The sequence below is a fragment of the Dendrobates tinctorius genome, unplaced genomic scaffold (genome assembly GCF_039654945.1).
Source record: "Dendrobates tinctorius isolate UK_male_01 unplaced genomic scaffold, ASM3965494v1 ptg000022l, whole genome shotgun sequence".
Classification (NCBI taxonomy): Eukaryota; Metazoa; Chordata; class Amphibia; order Anura; family Dendrobatidae; genus Dendrobates; species Dendrobates tinctorius.
In genome coordinates this window covers 22,529,689-22,547,105 of record NW_027361690.1, presented here as the reverse complement: position 1 = coordinate 22,547,105, position 17,417 = coordinate 22,529,689, and the positions used below count along the sequence as shown (strand labels likewise).

The 17,417-nt window shown below is 40.8% G+C and overlaps 1 protein-coding gene across 3 annotated transcripts in view; it reads left to right on the top strand.

Annotated features, from left to right (window-relative positions):
- The window catches only part of ATP8B4 (ATPase phospholipid transporting 8B4 (putative)), a 355,883-nt gene that overhangs the window by 256,833 nt on the left and 81,633 nt on the right, over nt 1-17,417 (top strand). For all 3 annotated transcript variants that reach the window (XM_073568472.1, XM_073568473.1, XM_073568474.1), the window contains 4 exons: nt 7,886-8,094; nt 9,620-9,663; nt 11,711-11,876; nt 16,929-17,117. In XM_073568472.1, coding sequence (XP_073424573.1) covers nt 7,886-8,094; nt 9,620-9,663; nt 11,711-11,876; nt 16,929-17,117 — 608 coding nt within the window. The remainder of the gene's footprint in view (nt 1-7,885; nt 8,095-9,619; nt 9,664-11,710; nt 11,877-16,928; nt 17,118-17,417) is intronic.

The following is a 17,417-nucleotide window of genomic DNA, read 5'->3' as shown; positions in this document are numbered from 1 at the left end:
AGGGCTACGTCGTCCTCCACAGAGAAAACTACATTGTGGATTAATTGAATTCTACAAGTGCTTCTCAGTAAATTAGAATGTCATCAAAAAGTGAATTTCAGTTCTTCAATACAAAAAGTGAAACTCATATATTATATAGAGTCATTACAAGCAGAGTGATTTATTTTAAGAGTTTAGTTCTGTTAATGTTGAAAACCCAAAAGTCATTATCTCAGTAAATTAGAATAAATAAAAAACACCTGTAAAGGCTTCCTAAGTGTTTAAAAAGGTCCCTCAGTCTGTTTCAGTAGGCTCCACAATCATGGGGAAGACTGCTGACTTGACAGATGTCCAGAAGGCAGTCATTGACACACTCCACAAGGATGGTAAGCCATAAAAGGTCATTGCTAAAGAAGCTGGCTGTTCAGAGTGCTGTATCCAAGCATATTAATGGAAAGTTGAGTGGAAGGAATAAGTGTGGTAGAAAAAGGTGCACAAGCATAACAGCAGCCTTGAAAGGAGTATTAAGAAAAGGCCATTTAGAAATTTGGGGGAGAGTCAGAAGGAGTGGACTGCTACTGGAGTCATTGCTTCAAGAGCCACCACACACAGACGTATCCAGCACATGGGCTACAAGTGTCACATTCCTTGTGTCAAGCCATTCATGACCAATAGACAACGTCAGCAGCATCTTACCTGGGCCAAGGAGAAAAAGAACTGGACTGTTGCTCAATGCTCCAAAGTATTATTTTCAGATGAAAGTAAATTTTGCATTTCATTTGGAAATCAAGGTCCCAGAGTCTGGAGGAAGAGTGGAGAGGCACACAATCCAAGCTGCTTGAGGTCTAGTGTGAAGTTTCCACAATCAGTGATGGTTTGGGGAGCCATGTCATCTGCTGGTGTAGGTCCACTGTGTTTTATCAAGACCAAAGTCAGCGCAGCCGTCTACCAGGAAATTTTAGAGCACTTCATGCTTCCCTGTCGACAAGCTTTTTGGAGATGGAAATGTCATTCTCCAGCAAGACTGGTCACCTGTCCACACTGCCAAAAGTACCAGTACCTGGTTTAAAAACAACAGTATCACTGTGCTTGATTGGCCAGCAAACTCGCCTGACCTTAACCCCATGGAGAATCTATGGGGTATTGTCAAGAGGAAGATGAGAGACACCAGAACCAACAATGCAGATGAGCTGAAGGCTGCTATCAAAGCAACCTGGGCTTCCATAGCACCTCAGCAGTGCCACAGGCTAATCACATCCATGCTACGCTGCATTGATCCAGTAATTGATGCAAAAGGAGCCCCGACCAAGTATTGAGTGCATTTACTGAACATACATTTCAGTAGGCCAACGTTTCGGATTTTACAATGACTTTTGGGTTTTCATTGGCAGTAAGCCATAATCATCAACATTAACAGAAATAAACACTTGAAATAGATCACAATGTTTGTAATGACTCTATATAATATGACATTCACTTTTTGTATTGAAAAACTGAAATAAATTAACTTTTTGATATGCTAATTTAGTGAGAAGCACCTGTAAACGTTCCTCGTTAGGCTGTACACATAGGTTCATACCGATAATTGTCCTGGATGTAGGGGCGGCTCGATGGTGGGTTACTGCATGTTGGACAAGAACCTTCTATGTACAAGCTAATGAAGAACGTTTTTGTATCGATGGATTAGTTGCAGGATTATTTTAGAATAGTGACTGCTATCGGACCCACTGTGGTTGGTTGATGCTGCTGTTACTAATGCACTGGTTTCTCAATGTACTGCTATTTATACACTTGTCATTTGTATACTGCTTATCCTGCATACTTTGTGCCTGGATACATCCCAGCCGCTTGCACTCGTTTGACTCCTTTAAGAAGATCTTTCCATGTTACAATCTGTATATTTCTAATATACAAGATATTAAATAAGTTTTAATTTTATGGGTGATGGTTTTGTGACTGTTTTAGAAGACTGCTTCCACCATGACTGATTGTTGATCTAATATATTTCTGATATTATGGAGTGATATATTCAGTTAAAGGGAATCTGGCAGCAGGTTTTTGCAATTTAATTTGAGAGCAGCATGATGTAGGGACAAGAGAGCCTGATTCCAGGAATGTGGCACTTACTCAGCAGCTTTCTGTAGTTTCAATACAATCAGTGTTTTATAAGCAGGAGATTATCACTGCAGGACTAGGTGTCACATGCCAATCAGTCCAGCTAATTTGTGTAACCCTGCACCCACCACTGATTGGCAGCTTGCTGACAATGTGCAGTGGACACAGCAAGCTGCCAATCAAGGGTGTGATCGGGGTGATACATAGCTCAGCATTTATAGCACTGCTATACCTACAGTAGAGAAAACAGGGATTTTATCTAAACTGCACCAAGCGTCCCTGTGAATGATGCATCACTGGAATCAGGCTCCCAGCCCCTATATCATGCTACTCTCAGATTTCACAGCAGAAACTTGCTTATTGATTTCCTGTAGCACCAGACGTAATATGTCATGTCTTGTCTTAAAAACTTAACTAATCTGTCAATAGAATTTTATCTGGTGTTGGAGATTCTTGCATTAGTATCTTACGGAATTTTTTTTTAATTTTTAAACTACCTAATTTTTGTTAGTGCACCTTTTTGAATATATTTTTGGAAATTTTCAGATATTCTTTACTCCCATGGAATTGTTTAAAAAAAAAAAAAAAAAAAAAGTGGACAAATTTGATCTTCCTTGTTCACAGTTTGGAGTGGTTAATTATTTTTATTATTGGCCGGTTGATTAAGTACATGCCTATAAATGGTCAACAGTGTAAATACATTCATAATATACTGTGTAATCTATGTATGTACAGGGTAGGCATTTATATGGATGCACCTAAATAAAATGGGAATGGTTGGTGATATCAACTTCCTGTTTGTGGCACATTAGTATATGGGAGGGGGGAAACTTTTCAAGATGGGTGGTGACCATGGCGGCCATTTTGGATCCAACTTTATTTTTTTCAATGGGAAGAGGGTCATGCGACACATCCAACTTATTGAGAATTTCACAAGAAAAACAATGGTGTGCTTGGTTTTAACGTAACTTTATTCTTTCATGAAATATTTACAAGTTTATGACCACTTATAAAATGTGTTCAAAGTGCTGCCCATTGTGTTGCATTGTCAATACAACCCTCTTCTCCCACTCTTGACACACTGTAGGAGGGTGTATTATTCTGCGGGAAGAGGTCACTGTCCTCAGGAAATATTGTTTCCATTAAAAAGAGGTGTCCTTTGTCTATAGCAATGCTTTAGGTAGGTGATACCCATGGACCTCCGTACACAGCAAGCTATGATGCACTACGTGTTCTGACACCTTTTTCTCATGGCCAGCCCTAACATTTTTGCAATTTGTGCTACAGAAGTTCTTGGGTTTGCGTGAGACAAGCTAAACTATTCTTGCCACAAACAATAATGGACCTTGTCATTCTTACACTTGATGACCCTCCTTGGATCATGTTTAGTAGCTACTAACCACTACATTCAAGGAACACCTTCCAAGACATGTCAATTTGGAGATGTTTGAATCAGTAGTCTAGCCATCATAATTTGGCACTCGACAGTCGCTCAGATCGTCATGATTATCCATGAAGTCTGCTTCCTCCCCATCAATTTTAGTGCTTGACAAGGGACATTGTCAGAGTATAACCATTGTTATTCACTGCTCTTATTGGTGATTTTATTGTAAAAGGGTTTTTTTCCGATTTCAGAAATCCCCTGTCCCTCTGCTGCAGTTTGTTTAACTGTTTCCCGACCGCCAACTGTAGGTAAACATCGGCGATTACTGGGCTTTGTGCAGCGCCGACGTTTATCTACTGTCGACGGTTTTGTACCCCCCGGGACCCCCACATACCTTTTAACGCTGGGATCCCGGTGCACAATGCATGCTGGAACCCCCGACGTCATCGAGACCTGATTGGTTCAGGTCCTCATGACGACAGCGTCACAGCAACCAATGAGAGAGCTCGCTGGTAAAGCTGCTTGTTTGCCGGCGATCTCACTCATTGTAACGTGACTTCTCTGATCTTACACTGACAGATGATCAGAGGAGAAGCAGCATTACTGTGTGACTAGATCGCTGTGTGACTTGATGTGCCAGGCAGCGATCTTGTCACACAGTAACGCTGCTTCTCCTCTGATCATCTGTCAGTGTGACATCAGAGGAGAAGTGGTGTTACTATGTGCCAGGCAGCGATCTTGTCACATAGTAACGCTGCTTCTCCTCTGATCTCTTGTCAGTGCGAGATCAGAGGAGAAGTGGCGTTACTATGAGTCAGATCGCAGGGCAGCGATCTTGTCACACACAAGAAAAAAAAGCAGGCTAGGATTATGGCTAGGGTTAGGGCTAGAGCTAGGATTAGGGTTGGGATTAGGGTTATGGGTGTGTTGGTGTTAGGTTTGTGGTTAGGGTTAGGGGTGTGTTGGGGTTAGGGTTGGAATTAGAATTGGGGGTTTCCACTGTTTAGGTACATTAGGGGCTCAGCAAATGCAGCATGACGCCCGCAGACCATTCCATCAAAGTCTGCATTCCAGAACGTCACTACTTCCCTTCCGAGCCCCACCGTGTGCACAAACATTAGTTTTCTCCCACATATGGGGTACCAGCGTGCTCAGGACAAATTGGACAACAACTCTTAGGGTCCAATTTCTCATGTTACCCTTGTGAAAATAAATAATTGGGGGCTAAAAGATCATTTTTGTGGAAAAAAAATTATTTTTTATTTTCACAGCTCTACGTTATAAACTTATGTGAAGGACTTGGGGGTTTAAAGTGCTCACGACACATCTAGATAAGTTCCTTAAGGGGTCTAGTTTCCAAAATGGGGTCACTTGTGGGGGGTTTCCACTGTTTAGGTACATCAGGGGCTCTGCAAATGCGACATGGCGTCTCAATTCCAGCCAATTCTGCATTGAAAAAGTCAAACGGCGCTCCTTCCTTTCTGAGCTCTGCTGTGTGCCCAAACAGTGGTTTAGCCCCACATACGGGGTATCGGCGTATTCGGGAGAAATTGAACAAAAAATTTTGTGGTTCAGTTTCTCTTTTTACACTTGTGAAAATAAAAAAAAATGGTTCTGAAGTAAAATGTTTGTGAAAAAAGTTAAGTTTATTTTTTCCTTCCACATTCCATTCATTCATGTGAAACACCTGAAGGGTTAATAAACTTCTTGAATGTGGTTTTGAGTACATTGAGAGGTGCAGTTTTTAGAATGGTGTCACTTTTGGGTATTTTCTGTCATATTGACCCCACAAACTCACTTCAAATGTGAGGTGGTCCCTAAAAAAATGGTGGTGTAAATTTTGTTGTAAAAATGAGAAATTGCTGGTCAATTTTTAACCTCCTTAACTTCCTAACAAAAAAGAATTGTTTCCAAATTTTGCAGATGTAAAGTAGACATGTGGAAAATGTTATTTATTAACTATTTTGTGCGATATCATTCTCTGATTTAAGGGCATAAAAATTAAAAGTTTGAAAAATGCAAAATGTTCTAAGTTTTCGCCAAATTTCGATATTTTTTATTTTTTTTTAACAAATAAGCGCAAGTCATAGCTAAGGCTGGTTTCACATTTGCGTTTTTTAGCGCTGGAAAAAAACGCATATGTGCGCATGCGTTTTTTCCCCTATATTTAACATGGGTGCGCATACCTGCGCGCTTGTAAGCGCATGTATGCGATTTTCATGCGCTGCGTTTTTTTGGGGTGTGCGTTTGTATTTTCCAGACGCAGCATGTTGCATTTTTTGGCCCTGCAAAAAAGCGCATGCGCACATATGCGCACGTTTTGCGCTAAAAATGGCCATTATAGCCTATGGATGCGCATATGTGCGCACTGGCATGCTCATGTATGCGTTTTTTTGCATATGCGTTTTTTTTTTTTTAACCATGGAATTTAGGGGTTTGGGTTAGAGTTAGGGTTAGTTAAGGGGGTTTAGGGTTAGGGTCAGGGTCAGGGTTAGGGTTGGGGTTTGGGTCAGGGTTAGGGTTAAGTATGGTTTGGTTAAGGGTTAGGGTCAGGGTTAGGGTCAGGATTAGGGTTAAGTATGGTTTTGTTAAGGGTTAGGGTCAGGGTTAGGGTTAGGGTTAGGGTCAGGGTTAGGGTTAGGGTCAGGGTTAGGGTTAAGTATGGTTTTGTTAAGGATTAGGGTCAGGGTTAGGGTCAGGATTAGGGTTAAGTATGGTTTGGTTAAGGGTTAGGGTCAGGGTTAGGGTTAGGGTCAGGGTTAGGGTCAGGGTTAGGGTTAGGGTCAGGGTTAGGGTTAAGTATGGTTTTGTTAAGGATTAGGGTCAGGGTTAGGGTCAGGATTAGGGTTAAGTATGGTTTGGTTAAGGGTTAGGGTCAGGGTTAGGGTTAGGGTTAGTTAGGGTTTAGGGTTTGGGTTAGGGTTAAGTATGATTTGGTTAGGGTCAGGGTTAGGGTTAGGGTTAGGGTCAGGGTTAGGGTTAGTAAAGTCATGGTTTGGGTAGTGTGAGGGGCCACCTAAAAATGTTGGAAAAAAACGCAAACGCGGTAAAAACGCACTAAAAACGCATACAAACGCATAAAAACACTGCGTTTTTTTCATGCATGCTCATAAAAATGCTTGAAAAAAACGCAGCAGTTGTATGCTTTTGTATGCGTTTTTTCAATGCGTTTTTTTGCGGGAAAAACGCGCTGCAAAAAAAAGCAAGTGTGAAACTAGCCTAAGAAATTTTACCACTATCATCAATTACAATATGTCACGAGAAAACATTGTCAGAATCAGTAGGATCCGTTGAAGCGTTCTAGAGTTAGAACCTCATAAAGTGACAGTAGTCAGAATTGAAAAAAATTGGCCCGGTCACGAAGGCATAAACAGGCTCTGGTGCGAAGGGGTTAAAAAAAAAACACTCGGTGTCCTTTACTCGGATCCTTCTTGGACCCACCTCTGCTCTCTGTCTTTATTATCTGCAGTGCTCAACTTGGGCAAGGCCTTCGAACTTGGTGATTAGCTGCAGTGGTATTGTGACATCAGTGCTGCAGATAACAACAGACACCGAAAGCAGTGGCAGAGCCTTGATGCTAGGCCTAGGGAGAATAAGTTTAGGAAAGTTGTTTTATTTTATAAAGGTCACCAGGTTTTTGCTACCCCCACCCGAGAGCAGTGTAATGAAGGGGCACAGACTCTGATTTCAGCAATGTATCACTTACCTTAGTTTATTGCTGCCGTTTAAGTTTTATCTACTGCAGATGTACCTGTATAGCTCTGTATGAGCCCTCCCATCACCGCTGATTTGCAGCTTTCTGCCTATGCAGAGTGTACACAGAAAACTGCCAATCAGTGGTGGGGGTGTGGTTGGTCTCCCAGGCAGCAGGCTTACTAGTCATCTAGTGATATTTTCCTGCTGCTAAAGAGGTGTTTTTGTTTCTTTTTCTTACAGCAAGCATCCGAGTAAGTGATACATTGCTGGAATCAGGGTCTCTGACTCAGCATCACGCTGTTCTCAGATTAGGTGACAGATTCACTAGTGACAGGTTCCCTTTAAAACAAACTGCAGCCGAGGGGATGGGGCTTTCCAATACTGAAAAATCTCTCTAATGGCTTTACCATCACAATTATGATTTCATTGTCATGCAAAAAATTTGACCGTTTGGGTTACAGAAAATGTTTTCACTTGTGAAGTGATGCACTTAATGATAAATCACTTATAATGGGGTAGCTAAAAATATAATTCATCATGCTTTTCCATAGATCTCATTGTGAAAAGCATGCTTCTATATACATCACCCCATCAATATTAATATAAATGTTTTTCCTATGCCATTATTATTTTAATCTACATTTCATTGATTTTTTAATGCCAATACTAGCTTAGCTGGTGTTCGCTAATTTGCAATTGTGCCTTTGACAGTGTTGAAGTTATTCGACTGGGACACAGTTACTTTATCAACTGGGACCGTAAAATGTACTACTCGAAAAGAGGCACCCCCGCCGAGGCCCGGACTACAACTCTTAATGAAGAATTGGGGCAAATAGAATATATTTTCTCAGACAAAACGGGGACACTGACGCAAAACATCATGACATTCAATAAATGCTCAATTAATGGAAAACTGTATGGTGAGTACAATAAATTAGACACATACGTTGGGCAGGTTTTCCAACTATTTCTTCTCTAGAATTGGTCTTGGGTTATTTTTGTTTTTCCAATGAATACTCATGATCTACTTGTTCCCAATACATTTTATTAGGTAATGAGGCATCGCCATATTATTACTTTTAGCATATTATAGATCTCTGCTTCCTGGACCCCTGTAACTATAATTTGAAGATGTGCGAACATTTGAGACATTACCTAAGCTGGACCTACTCCTTACAAACATCTGACACGTCATAAGCCCCATTCAGATAGTTGTTTCAGGAACAGACAGATGGAATTCAGATCCAAAATGGATCCATTGCATATCTGATGTAAATACAAGAAGAGGGGCCCAATGATTGTTATGGGGTTCTCTCAGTTTTCCTTATGTGTCAATTTCTAGAATGGGGGAAAAAAAGAATCATGCAGAAAAATCCAAGAAAAAAAGCCACGACTTATCATCCATAAGATGCTCCATATGTCCGTTTTTGACACCCATATGACATTCATCTTATACATGAATAATTAAAAAAATAAATAAATAAATAAAAAGCCAAAACCAGTTTCCTGTGTTAATAATGGAAATGGATCAGTTACAAACAAATCTCATAAGGATGACGTTTATACGGCATCTGTTTTGTTTGTTTTATGCACCCATTGAGTTTAATGTGCAACTGTCATCCAAAAATGGATCTGAATAGTCTGCACTCCTTTTATTTTTTATTTTCCTCATTTTTATACGTGGGATGTAATTTACTTTTTGTTAATTTTTTTCCATTTATTTTAGTAGCAAAGATTTTTCCTCTTTTTTTTTTTTTTTCTTTACACTGTTAACCAAATGGGTTAACTTTACATTTTGAACAATTGGCTTTTTAAAGACGATACAAAGTATGTTTGCTGGTGTTTTGTTATTTTTAACTTTTAGTTTCTTTTCACTTTTCTCTTAATGGGGTTGTCCGCTACTTGGTCAACCCTTTCTGAATACCTACAGTATGTTTTCCCCCAGTAAAATAATAACACACATAATCATCTCTGGCTCCGTTCCATTGCTGTTGGCACTTGCTCTCCTAGGGCTCACGTGACATTGTATCACTCAATCCCTACGGCGAATCAGAACTAGCTTCAATCTCCTCTCCTATGGACATACTTAAAAATCTTTAGGAAGTGAGAGGGCAGCAGCAGCTCTCGTTTCCTCTGGATGTCAATTCTGTCCGATTGTGGGAAGAGTGAAGCCAGCGCTGGTTGATTGCACGATCGCGGAGACTCTGCTGGGCGGAGAATAGAGCTTGAGTGACAGAGGCATCAGATCTAACAAATCCATTTGGCTCTGAATTCAAACGCTGATTTCTCAGAGGAAAGGGCTGGCAATAAAAAAGGTATTGCTGGACTTGTCTTTGATAAGCATATAAATAGTTTGGGTTGTGAAATCCTACTGACCGTTTATCTTTTAAGTATTGTGGATTGTGTGCTGATTCTTACGGCCTCTTGATGGTTTTATTTCTCTAGGTGAAGTGCGTGATGAGCTGGGTCGTAAAGTGGAAATCACTGAGGTAATGACTATTTCCAATGTTGCTAAAAAATGACTTTTACTAGTTGTAATTTGTGCATCTTATTACATATTGAAAACTGACAAAGAAACACTGTCCTGTGTATATTAACAGTTGTATTTATAGCAAGGGATATGGAAATAGCCTCTTCACAGAAGAAGACAGTAGCAGTCATATTAGTCATTATGAACCCTTTGAAGAGGACCTGTCACTTGCTAAAAAATTGCATTAAGTACCTTGTAAAAATCCCTGAGCTCCCTTGAGTCTGCTGCTTTTTTTTTGTTTTCCGCTGCATTATTCCATTGAAATGATAATTACTTTTGTTGCTTTTAGAGCACAATATGAGAAATTTTTTCTTGGGGCATGTGCTTGAACCCCTTCCGTCCAAAACGCTGCCAATGACAGGATGCCCTGATGAAGTGGCTGGTTTTGCTACGAAACGCGTAGGCTTATTAAAGAAGTTTTTTATTATATGGACTGCCGAAGGTGCGTTTTTTTCTGGTCAGCGCGGTTTATTCAGCCCGGCTCTTTTTTCCACTTTCGATTTGTTTTAATGACAAATCTAGCAGTCTCGGACGCTGCTGAGCTGTGATGGGCAGCATCTGGGAGGGAGGCTAGAAAGCTCCAAAAGAAGACTCTGAATAAATGCCCAGTTTGTCTGAAAGCAGAAATTTCACATACTTCACTCCAAACACAACACATGTAAATATATGTGCAATGGAGTGATGTAGCACAAAACGGAAAGGGGCAGCAGAATCGGAGGAGCTCAGGGAATTTTACAGGCATTTAACGCAATTTTTTGAGCAAATGACAGAGGTCCTCTTTCAAGAGCCTTCCACATGTCTAAGAATTTAAAGTTCGATCAGAATCTCCATTAGAATACAGCTGTTTTAAGGATTCTTGCCCCTCATTAATGCAAAGTATGAGTTGTTTGGCTGCGTGAGAGGTCTTCAAGGTGTATAAGGGGAAAAGTTTCATCTGAAAGAGAACTTGTTACCAGATTTTCCTTATATAAACTAAACTAATCCACCATCTTTAAGTCTCCTTGAACAGCACTATTAACCACCTGTTACTAAGAGCCCAGCTACCCTACATATGTTAAAACAATCTTTTTTTTTTTTAATTTTATTCCTCCTATTCCGTATCCTATTTGGCACAGTCAGCTCCAACAAGTGTCTTTGGTCTGTGCACTCCTCAATCCCCACAGTCTCCATTTTTTTTGTCTGATTGATGTGGTTGACGTCTTCTTCGTCATCCACAGAGACTGTTCTACTCTTGTAGAGAACAGGAGTTGCACATGCGCAAGAGACTCTGTGAATGACACGACTTCAGCCACATCAATCAAGGCACCAATCAAGCACAGATCAACAAGACCCATTGGACCGGACTGCGCCGATTAGAATACCGTGTAGGAGGATTATAAAAGACATTTCGTACATCTGCGAGTGGGCTGCACTCTCATTAATAGATTGCTGGAGTGCTCTTCAAGAGGACTTAAAGGTGGTGGAGTTAGTTTATATAGGCACAACCTGGTGACGGGTTCCCTTAAGGAGACCTCCTAGTTGGCACATAGAGACTTACTGGGAATGAGATGAATGATGAATCAGATCTTCTCTGTAGATACCAGAGAACATTGTGTGTTAAGAGGTGTGGCTGCTGGATGTCAATGAATGTCTGTAAAATAAAAATGATTGCTTATAAAAATATGGCCATAGTTAGTAGATGTGCAAGCACATCTGCTTGCCATAATCTGGGATTTAGTTAGTGACACTTGATTCTCATGAGAACTTTGTGACATTTTGGGCTAGTGACTGTTCTAGGAAGGCGCAATCCAGAACGCAGTCACTAAAGATAAATGGCGATTAACCTTCTTGCTGGCAGTCATACATTTCCTTGTCCACATCGATGAATTACAATTGCGGGCTTGTACTGGATCGTACATCATTTCCGCCACATTTTATTATTCATTGGGGATCAATATCAATGTGTTTATTGCAGATGAAGTTATTATAATTCACTGTTTTCTATGTTTTATGTCTTTATATTCCAGAAAACGTCTCCAGTGGACTTTTCATTCAACCCTCTTGCTGATAGAAAGTTTCAGTTTTATGATCACAGCTTAATCGAGGCTATAAAGCTAGAAGAGCCTCACGTGCAGGAGTTTTTCCGATTACTATCCTTATGTCACACAGTTATGTCTGAGGAGAAGAATGCAGGTTTGTATTCCTCGCAGTCACCAATGGATTCAGTGCTGTAAACTGGATCCAAGAATGTCACCATAAAGAGATGTCAAGCGCTTGGACTCTCTCCAGCGTTTGGACTTTCATCAGCATTTTACTGTGATATTTTATTTCCCAATGCAATCAGTTATTGGCCCCATTTCTTGCACTTAGGGTTCCATAGTAAAAAAAAAAAAGATCATTTGACAATCCGCAAATGTCGTTTAATCATTTTCCTTGGAAAATGTTTGCCGTCTTAAACCAGCCAAGGACCATTTGGATATTTTATACCATCCTTTGGGGGCCGTACAAATCATGCGCTAACTCTGCCCACAAAGCATGTCCTGACGCTGGCACTGGTGCCAGGACGTAATCTTTGATTGCACGCGTCTCAGCGTTCAGTAGTGAGCACTGCGCGTGTGTGCTCACAGAGCAAGAAGAAGTGAATGGGCTGGCGGATATCAAAATACAGCTGGCGGCCCAAGTACTGTGGTCCCCAGGGGCCAGATAAAAGGTCAGTGAGAGCCATAAACGGCCCACGGGCCTGAGGTTTCCCACCCCTGGTTTAATGAGCTGTTTAGATACATGTGAAAGTAAGAAACTTTGTAATATATGTTATTAGATAAATCCACTCCTTTGTCTGCTAGGACTGATCATTCATTTTTAAAATTGTCAATTCACAGGTAAAATCTGTATTCAGATTTATTTACATTAATGATATAAAAGCTCTTACTACTGATAAGATTATATGTAGATGATGGGAGCTCTTCCCAACTCTTCCCCTCTCCATAGAACAATGTGAGCACCAGCTGCCATCTCCTGTCTCAGTAATGTAATAATCTTCCTTCACTGAATACAGCTTTTACCCGTGAATTTAGAATTTTGATAATGACTGATCAGTCCTGGTGGAGAAAGAAGATGATGTAAGATATGTTACAAAGTGGTTTATTTTGACGTGTAATTTATTTATGAAATAAAAATGGCCATGAAAATGGCTGCCGGGGACGGCGCATGCTCAGATTCAGATCTCGGCTCCGAGATCTTGTACCGAGATCTGAATCTGAGCATGTGCCGCCCCCTGCGGTCATTTTCCCGGAGGCCACCGCATCGCAGCAATGGATCTGTGGGGGCCTCCAGGCTTTCACAAAATGCCGGCAGAGCACCATCACTGCACCTGTCGCAAAATGCCGGCAGAGCCCCGCCGCACCATAGCCGAACCTGTTGCAAAATACTGGCGGAACCACCGGGAACCCTAGAGCACCACCGCCGCACCAGCCTGGGATGGGATTTACCGTAGGCCATCGCACCAGCCGAACAACCCCTGTGACCACGCTCCCCTGTGACCACTCTTCCACCTGTGCCGATCCCCCCCTCCCAGTAAACTGAATTTGGACTGTAAGATGGACCCCCATTTGACACATTATTTTTTTCCCCCTATTTTCCATCTGAAAATTTGGGGTGCGTCTTATGGTCCGGTGCGTCTTATGTTCCGAAAAATACGATAACTAACACAGAACAGGAGAAGTGAATGTTATCGTATTGCAAATACATTTATTGCTTCTCACTTATCTATGCTGTATTGTAAAAATATTGCAACCCTGTCTGCTTGAAGCTGAGAAGAACCTGTAGATATGTGAGGTATAACCACACACAGCTCTGCAGTGAGAGCAGAGAGCGACCATTACACATCACACTGGTTCTATAGAAAACAAGTTCTGGAGGCAGAGTTATCTTCCAAGCACCATCCTCTCCAGAGCCTGGAAGAAGTCATTTATGTAACGTGATAAAAAATGATTTCTCAACAACAAGACATCTGATATGAGACCTACAGGTATTACTCTTTTCAGCAGTCTATAACCTGTTATGTTCATATTAATTCCCTTTAAGTGCTTGTGATAGTATTTAAAACCATAATAAAAGTTGCAGCATTCAGTTTACATATAGTTTTTGCGTTTTAGTTTGCACATTGTCATTGATAAAAAGTGGTGCAACGAGTATTGGTGTTCTCTCCCAGGGGCCTGTTCTAGATTGACGTATCGTGTTGTACTCTTTCTCATGGTATTTGCCACTTTTATTTGTATGTCAGCGAATGTGTTAGGATCACAATTTTGTGGCACTCACATACATACATATAATGTGTTTTTATATATACTGCTCAAAAAAATAAAGGGAACACTTAAACATCATTCTAAATGTTTGTGTTCCCTTTATTTTTTGGAGATATATATATATGTGTGTGTGTGATTATATTTATATGTATGTGTGTGTATGACAGGTTCTATTCCTACCCTTGCTAGTCCTCGCAGACTGCACAGAGTTTCTGTCCACAAAACGGCTGCTGGTGGTGGGGAAGTGGCCAGACCTGTCCATCAGTCTCGTACAATAGGAAAACGACTCCCATGAGAAAGCTGTTTCTGAGTTGGAGGAATCAGATGGACGGTTCTGGTCTCATGCTCCTTTGTCAGCCGCCTCTTTGTACAGGTCTCCTGTCCACAAACAAGAGTATAAAGCTTGTATGTTAGCGAGTGTCACAAATTCATGTCCCCACCAAGTTTGTTGAGATAAAGACTAACTTGTCCAATCTCTTTAATCTGGTTTGTACAATGTAGCAGAGTTTAGCGCATGTCGAATCCGCCATGTTATAGGACTGGCATCCTAAACCCCTGTGCTTGATGAGCCTCTATTAGCGTATGTGTTCACGTCATCTTAATTCCCACACAAAGCTGCTTCAGGAAAAAGTCTTCTTTGTGAATCGGCTTCACCGGTGGTTTTGCCTAAACGTCTTTTTTCTTTTCTATGATTTAATCTGTAACTGGCAAACGACTTCCTAGCGGAAGCTGCCCAGGGAATGCCCAAGCTGCTTCTTTAAACCACTTCGCAGTTTCTGAAGTTTTTTTTACATTGCTGCGCATCATTAATTTTCTGCAGCGTTTTTGCTGCGCTATTTCAGGTGGGTTCCAGGAACAATCTACCTGAATAAGATGTTGTGTGATCATAGCCGTAGGGTGTGTTCAGACTGAGTTTTCTTGTAGGAGTTTTGGAGCAGAAACTCTCCAAATCCTTCTTAAAAGCTCAAAACTCCTAAAAAATGTGGTTTCCTCTCCGATTCTGCTCTAAAAACTTTTAGCATGCACATACCCTAAGGCATGTAATAACCGAGCTGTTGACCGCTCTGAAAACCTGATCTAGTGATGGATAAGATGAATCCTTCCATTTCATTTACTGATTGTTGCCATGAATTGTGGGCTTAGTAGAGGCAAGGGTTAACCAGGATGCAGAATCTCCCTTTCGGTGAGCCTTCGCCATGTACTGCCCCGTACAGGAGTTATGCTACACGAGCTTCCAGTATTTATAATTTAGCTGCCTCGTGGCTCTCTGGACAGACACGTGTTTGCAGTTCTGGAATTTTCAGAATTGCTGGTGACTCAGACCTGATACCAGTGAAATTGCTCATGATGTGTATGTTTATGAATGGGTCCCACACATTTTCCTGTGACCTTTTTTCACACGCATTTATTTGTCCAAAAAAGGATGTTTTCCAAAGGTTTATAGATATTGCAAAACTGACATGTTTCTTTTCCTGCCCGTTAAAGGTTGATATTTCCAGTGTTATTAGTCATATATAATAAATGCAGGCTTCTGTTAGGGGATTCTCCTCTGTATAGCACGGTGCTGCTTGGCTCGAATCATTGATGTTTCTGCAATATAATTAATTTAGACATTTACACAAGCATAATTTTTTTTTTGTTATTTTATTTTATTCAGTTTATTATTATATATATATATATAATAATTATTTATTTGGATTCAGTTAAACAATTGTGGTTATGTTTTTTCAGTTATCATAGGTTTTACCCAGAAGATTTTCACGTTTTTAAGAGGATTTTGTTTTATTGCAATGTTTGTCATACACAATATACAGCGGTTTCCTAGGAATGATCATTGGCAACATTTATAAAGAAGCGATCATCATAAAATCACCAATTGTATAATTCAGGTTTTTGCATTATGTGTATTTAAAAAAGATAAATAAATAATCGGTAACATTTTTAATTTCATATCTTGATCCTTATTAAAAAAATAAAGCTATATTAGAAATCTTACAATTTTCACATTGACCATTGGCACTTTCTTAGGCTCATACTTCCTGTACAATCTGGAAGAGTTTTCAGCATGCTCCTTATCATCAGAGGCAGAATTACAATGATACATCTATACACTGGAGTAAGCACAAAGCCACCATGTCACCTTCATGACACATCATCAATTTTTTTAATATTTAAATTGATGTCAGGAAGATTTATAACTTGTATGTGCTTTACACCATGCACCATAGTTCGGTATCCGCAGGTTCCCATGATTGAAGAGGTTAATTTTTACATCTTTTTCGATGCACTGGTCTATTCTAACATCTTTGATACTCTTTGGCCTTAAGGTATTTATTGTTTAGATGCCTAATAGCCTTCAGTAGTTAAGAAGTCTAAAATTGTTACATCTATGGAGCGTGGACCCACGTTTTACGTGTCATAAGGAGCAGTGGTTTCAGCATCGTCAAGGCCAATTATTACACGGACTGCCCATTCATTTCAATTAAAACTATGTAATGCTCAATTTTCCCTGAGCTGGTGCATCAGAAGAATATAACGCTTGCTGCTAGGATCACCATGTGTGTAGGGAGAGAGCAGTCAACCACCTGGAGCGGGGCGGTGAGAAGCCGGCCAGGAGTCGTGCTGGACTAGTTAGGTCTCTTCCTGTGGTCCCCGGCTGGCTTTTCAAACTATGTATTGTCTGAAATGCCGAGTGTGTCAGAGTAGTAGTCTTATAGCCAAACTGATTCGGGCTGCCCGTGGTATGGGCAGCGTGACTCGAGTGACTTGCATTAAAGTTCAGCATCTTACTGTATGCGTTATGGCATCTTCTGATGAATGAAATACTGTATTCAGGATTTCATACATCAGTGTTATGCTGAATGCCTTTTTACATCTGACAGTTTAAAACATATATGTTTTTACCATTATTTATATCCCTCTTCTTTTTTTAACTGCTCAGGAGATCTTGCTTACCAGGTTCAGTCACCAGATGAAGGCGCTTTGGTTACTGCTGCAAGGAATTTTGGCTTCATATTCAAATCTCGAACACCGGAGACCATTACTGTGCAGGAAATGGGGAAAATTGTTACATACCAGCTCTTAGCCATACTAGACTTCAACAATGTCAGGAAAAGAATGTCTGTTATAGGTAACAATTTTTCTCAATGATGTGTTTTACCATGCAGCACACACCGCTAGGGGTGCATTCACACTGCGTTCCGGCACCCGTTCGGTGGTACTGTCAAGGCTTGCGTCCAAACCCTCTGCAAAACGGGATTCGGATGTAGGCGCCGACGGGTCCAAAGACTATAATGGTGCTAGCAGAGCAAACGTGCTCTCTGACATGCATCATTTTTAGGAGTGTACACCTACTGGAGACGGACAACACTCAGGCGTAGTAGACTGCATCCGCCTTCGGACTCTCTGCCGGCAATATTATAGTCTATGG